Genomic DNA, 6,037 nt, shown 5'->3' with positions numbered 1-6,037 from the left:
TGTTTTCCTGTATATGAAATCCAGGAAAGGTACAGCTAGAGAGATGGTAAGTGGATTAATGGTTTCTTGGAGGTATAGCAGGGGAAGTTAGGAAGAAATGGGGAGCTAATAACAGTGAGTATAAGAAAGAAGAAAATGTTCTAAAACTGATTGTGGTAATGATTGTACAACTTTTTTTTTCTTTTAAAAATCATTTTATTGGGGGCTTGTACAACTCATCACCATTCATACATCCATTGTGTCAAGCACATTTGGATTGTACAACTCTTATTAACATGACTGAACTACGGAATTGTATGATAGGTGGATTATGTGCCAATAAACCTTTTTTTTAAGACTATAGAAGCCTAGGAGGAATTATTTGCAAACCATGTCTCTGATAAAGGACTTTTATCCAAAATATATAAGTAATTCTTCAATTCACACACTCCAGTTTTTGTTAGATAGTAAAACATCTGAGTAGACACTTCAAAAAAGACATGAGTAGCACATATGCACATGAGAAGATACCCCAATCATTAGATAAATGTGCATTGAAACAATGGTGGAACCCTACCTACTCATTCCAACAGTTAATGTTTTTTAAAACTGTCAATACCAAACGTTAACAAGGATGTGGTACAAGTGAACCTCTTTACTTTCTCTGCTGGGAAAGTAAAATATTGCAGTCATTTGGGGAAACAGTTTGGCCATTTCTTATACAATTTATCACACACTAGCAGCAATCCAAGCATAGATATTTATTTATCCAAGGTAAATGAAGACTATACTCACACAAAGTCTATGTGAATGTTCATAGCAGCTTTATTCTCCATATGTCATCTCTTGGGGATTGGATGGCAAATTGTGGGATTATCAGTGCAATGGAATACTACTCAGCAAGAAAAAGGAACAAATACAACCAAGTACAATCTAGTGATGCACATAACATACATGAAACGCAAAAGCATCTATCGGGCTAAGTGGAAAGAAGCCAGCAGCAAAGATGAGATACTGTTTGACTACATTTGTATGTGTATGAAATAAAGATTATAGAGAGCAGGGGTTTTCTGTGGCTACAAAGTTGCCTGAGGGAGCTTTTTAATTCAAAGTCTCTCAGCATTACAATCACAGAAAAGTATCAGGATTTTGGTGCTCAGGACCAGTCATTCAGGTAAAGACAGTCATAAGGTAGTTGTAATACAAGGTGGCTTCAAAAAGTTTGTGGAAATTTTCCATTATCTTTTAATTCCATTTCCCCACAAACTTTTTGAAGCCCTCTTATGTTTCTATAATTTTGGTTTGAAGTTGGAAGTAGAGATAAAGGTTTGGGAGTTATCTACAAAAAAATAGCCCAAACCAAGGAGTTAGTAAAATGTTCCATACTTTTTACATATCATACACCCTTGTAAATAGCATACATATATATCATGTCCAGTGCACACAGCAAACTAATGTTCAAGGAGGTTACATATAACATATACATTTGCAAAAATAGAACACATAAGGTACATAATTTGCAGAAAAACACAGTACTCTTCTCACTGCTTCCTCTCACTTCTAACTAATCTGACTTATAACCAAATCTGAAATAAGCGAACTACTTCAACTTAAAAGACTGACTTCCATCAGAACTAAGTGAAGATATTTTCCAGGTATGTACCACTTCAGACTCACCTGATTTAACTTTTCGGTGTGGTTCAGCCTTGCAGTCTCAGTGGCATGGGATCTGGAAGCTTTTTCCACATGTAGCACTGGCTTTGGTAGCTCCATGTTTGGCATGGGCTGTGAAAAGTGCACCCTCGATATGGGAGCACCTGCAGAGAATGACCCCTGTTTTGCTCTGAATGGCTGGGTAAAATTCGTACCTTTTGTGAACAAAAGGAGAGAGAAAACTGGTTACTAGCAACTTCCAATTTCCCTTCTGGTAGTTGTATAAAGAGGTTATAGTGAGCTACTCAGCAAGAACTTAAAAGTAAGAAAAGTTTCTATTTCCATATTATGCCAATGAAGTTACATACAATGTGAGTGATTAGTCATGTGCAGAAGAAAACCAAGTGCTAATACATGTCACTGAAGAGGCCGATGCTTTCAAAAACCCACTTACGATCACCTGAATATAATTAGAGAGGCAGGATTTAATGGATAAAAAGCTAAAACCACTTACGATCACCTGAATATAACTAGAGAGGCAGGATTTAATGGATAAAAAGCTAAAACCACTTAAGATCACCTGAATATAACTAGAGAGGCAGGATTTAATGGATAAAAAGCTAAAACACCGTTTGCTATTTAGGAGACCAAAACTCTTCGAGTCAGGAGTCTGCGTCAAACTGAAATTCTCATCCAGGTGGTACATGAGGGGTGAGGGTGAGGGAGACTCTCTGTGAAAATGACTGGCATGCTGGAGGCCCTAAGGATGACACAGGAAGGGGTGACGTTTTGTTCTGATGTACATAATGTCACTATGAGTCAAAGCTGACTCAAGGACAGCTATCTCTCTAGTATATTTGGAGGGGGGTGGTGGTCAGAAAGCTATAAAGATTTTACAGCAGTGTTTCCCAGAGTGGGTGATATTGGCCCCTGGAGGACACTGGAATGATTAGGGGTGGGGGATGGGGGTGGCAAAGCAGATACCTAACAGTTAATCCTAGATTATGGTACAAAAAGTTTTCGTAGCCAGATACGTTTGGGGATCTATGTTTTATAATATAAATTTTCTCCTGAAATTCATAGGGAGGGCGAGTATCATGGGAGTGGTACAATTCAAAAGATCTATCACTGAGCCTCATCCATGTCTAGCTCTTTCTTCACTTAAAGATCATGTTCACAGAACAACAACTAACAATTACTCCCCAGTTATCCTGATGACAGGAAAACGGGGCCTTGGGTAAGACACACAAACAATCCAATCACAGGAAGAGAGTGTCCACCCCTGTTGGCAAGCTGCTTTCTTTAACTTAACCGCTTGTAAGTCTGACAGCAGGAGTTAGTCTCCCCAAGTTTGAACACTGAAACAATTGAGAGCTAGACCCTGAGTGCTGAGTAGAACTCAGAGTGTGAGGATCCCTAAAATATCCTTACCAAACCACATTCCACACCCACACTTCATATATTGGTTTGTAGACTCTTGGCACATGCACATGATGCACCGACATGAATCAAAATGGGGGTCCTGGAGAAAAATTATCACTGGGATAGGCATGAGAATTCTCCCAAATAGGTTCCTACTCCACCTAGTGTACTGTACAGGCTTCAAGGGGTTATCATGCAAATGATCACACTGGACTTCCGAGCCATTAAAAAGGGCAGCAACTGGGCAGAAATGCGCTGGATGAGCACTCAGAGGAGCCGGCGTCCAACCATGGCTGCACCGCTTTCCCACTATGCGACACTGAGAAAGTTATGTAGCTTTCTAGATTTACTGATCTGTAAGATAGGGCTGCTCCATTTGCCCATCTATGGTATGGTCTGAAAATTAGGGTACAATGCTGCACAAGCAAGGTGATTATTTCATTATGTGATTACTGCTGCAGTGCCATTATAAAGATCAGGTGGGCTAATGTTACTAAGCCTAAGCCAAGGTCACTGCCAGAGAGTCAATTCTGACTCCCTGTGAGCCTACACAGGTGAGACTTCATTGTTATGGGCACAGAAAGCCTCCCCTTTCTTGCTGGGAGGTGGCTGGCTTCATACCCCAACCTTCCAGGTAGCAACCCAACACATAACCCACAAGAGACTCGCTACTAGTAACTACTCTTGAAAACATCTCACTCAGTACAGGATGTCTTTTTAACATGAACGCACACAACTAATAATCATTTACAGTATTGAGATGTTTGAACAATAGCAGTTACCACCTATTATAAGCGTACTAAATACCAGGCACCAGATCACGCACTCTACAGATCTGATCTCATTTAATTATCCCTACAACCCCCCATGAGGCACGTAGTAGTCTTCCTCTTTTACAGAGATAGGAAAGAAGCCTCTGTCAGGGGAAGCAACTTGCAAGTGGTGGGACCAGGGTTCGATTTCGGGTACTGTTGACTCCAAACTCATGAAGCAGAGCCACTCCACAAGTGGGACATAGGAAAAAGCCACCATTGCTCGAGAGCGCTGCTGCTGCACAAGAGTTACTAGCACCGACATGCTTACCTGTTGGCCACACTCCCTGCTTCTCCTCTGCTCCGCTCTTCTTCAGCGTCAGCAAAGAACCTGCCCTGGTTTGCTCTACAGAAATGACATCTGAAGCTGCATTCAGCACTTCAAACATCGAGAGAAATCCATATTGCACATACTGGAATGAGCGTCCAAATCGTTTGGCAAAAGCCTTTTCAAAATCAGAAAGAAGAACTGGAGATAACGCCAAGAGATCTTTCAACTCGCTCTTCACAACAGCGGGCAGGATAGGGGGTACTCGTCCTCGGTAAGGGATTTGGGCCCGAGAGCTCGGCCCAGGGCAAACACTGGTCCTTCCCTTCGGCACAGAGTTTCGGACCTTGTGGTTGCTCCTCTGCTTCGCCACCAAACTTGCGATTCCTCTGGTGGATTCATCTGGAATAGCTGAGGAGATAGCAAACTCACGCCATCAGGATTGGATCAAAGACGCACTCCTTTCTTTGTCCTTTCTATCTGTGGTTCTACTTAAACATTTTTCTTTATTCTCCCTGAGCTGTTTCTCCAGGAGCACATAATTAAGTCCCTCATTCCTAGTATTTTAGACAACAGTGAAAGCCAAGATTTGCTGGCTAATTACTGAAATTTTTAAACTCTTTTTAAAACCTCAATGAATCACAAATTTGCTGTCTTCCCGTGCTTTGTAGAATTTAAAACGTGGTTTTATAATGAGAAAATCCCACGGTGTTTCTCCCGGCTAAAGGCACACTAACCTAAAATTAAATAGCAAACATAATTTTTATGAATGCACATTTTCTCGGGGAAAGAATTTCACTTTGCTGAGGTTCTGACTTTGCTCACAGCCTCAAAGGTTGTGACTATGACACGTCTCCATATTTATAGCCACCACCACCGGCTGCAACCACCCCTCCTGCAGAAAACCCCCCAAATTTTAGAATCCACTGCTTGGGGCACAGGACAATTGCTGAGCCCTAACAATCTTCAGAAGGTGAGTCTTTTTATTACAAAGTGTGCAGAGCTTCCAAACGTTAAACCAACCTTTTAGGATAACAGCCCCCTCCCCAGACCGGCAGACGCTCACAACATCAGGCATGTCCAGAATCAGCTCCATGGTGGACCCGTAGCCAAGGACGCGCAGTGGGAGATGGTTGCCAACCATTGAAAGATACTCCTTTTCCAACTGCTGGGGGGTCAAGCCATCTTTGGTGGAAATGAGAAGAGACCTTATTTCTTTCCGCAGGCATTCCTGTATTTGCTCTTGTTCCGACATCGCCGCCTACGTAGGGTTCAGGTCACAAACACTGCTCCTGAGGAAAAATGAACAAGTCCAAGATGGGAGGGGGGCGGAGGTTAAAAAAATCACTGTAAGAGAATATAAGTAACTCAATCGTGCATTTACAAGGTGAATAAAACCCACCCACTGCCATAGTTTCCATTCCGAGTCATAGTGACCCTATAGGGCTGGGATTCAGAGGCTGTAACGCTTTCCGCGCGCAGAAAGCCTCATCTTTCTCCCGCAGAGCAGCTGGTGGTTTCAAACAGCTGACGCTGGGGTTAGCAGCCCGGCGCCGAACTCACAACGCCACCAGCAATACCGCGAGGGGCGCGCCAGCAAGGGCCCTGCGCGACGTAAACTCTAGCTCAGCCTCGGCCAGGTACCTACCCGCGTCCCCGGAAACGGCGGCCCGACTGCAGGGTAAGAAGTTCGTGTCTCCTGTAATGAACTCCCGGCCCCGCGGGCCCTCGGGGCGGTTCTGGGGTCTGGGCCTGCGTTGCGGGACTCTGGAAACCAGGAACGGACGGTGGAGCCAACGCCGCGCCCGGAGCCGACCCTGGACGCCGCCCGCCTGCTCCACCCACGGCCCGGCCTTCGGACCTGAGGCCCGTTTCCTCCGCCGACCCCTCCCGGCCCCCCACG

General features: G+C 43.9%; 1 protein-coding gene across 1 annotated transcript in view; it reads right to left on the bottom strand.

Annotated features, from left to right (window-relative positions):
- Positions 1 to 5,875, bottom strand: part of TDRD5 (tudor domain containing 5) — a 57,681-nt gene extending 51,806 nt beyond the window's left edge. Inside the window, exons 1-4 of the mRNA XM_045297979.1 lie at positions 5,783 to 5,875; positions 5,158 to 5,426; positions 4,138 to 4,545; positions 1,657 to 1,847 (exon numbers count right to left, since the gene is read on the bottom strand). Of these exons, the coding sequence (XP_045153914.1) occupies positions 1,657 to 1,847; positions 4,138 to 4,545; positions 5,158 to 5,389 (831 nt within the window). The 5' untranslated portion in view covers positions 5,390 to 5,426; positions 5,783 to 5,875. The remainder of the gene's footprint in view (positions 1 to 1,656; positions 1,848 to 4,137; positions 4,546 to 5,157; positions 5,427 to 5,782) is intronic.
- Between the last annotated feature and the right edge of the window lie 162 nt (positions 5,876 to 6,037).

This window comes from Echinops telfairi, unplaced genomic scaffold (genome assembly GCF_000313985.2).
Source record: "Echinops telfairi isolate 266 unplaced genomic scaffold, ASM31398v2 ScPeMD7_7424;HRSCAF=8462, whole genome shotgun sequence".
Lineage (NCBI taxonomy): Eukaryota > Metazoa > Chordata > Mammalia > Afrosoricida > Tenrecidae > Echinops > Echinops telfairi.
Note: the sequence above shows the minus strand (reverse complement) of the source record. Positions and strands in the feature narration are given on the sequence as shown.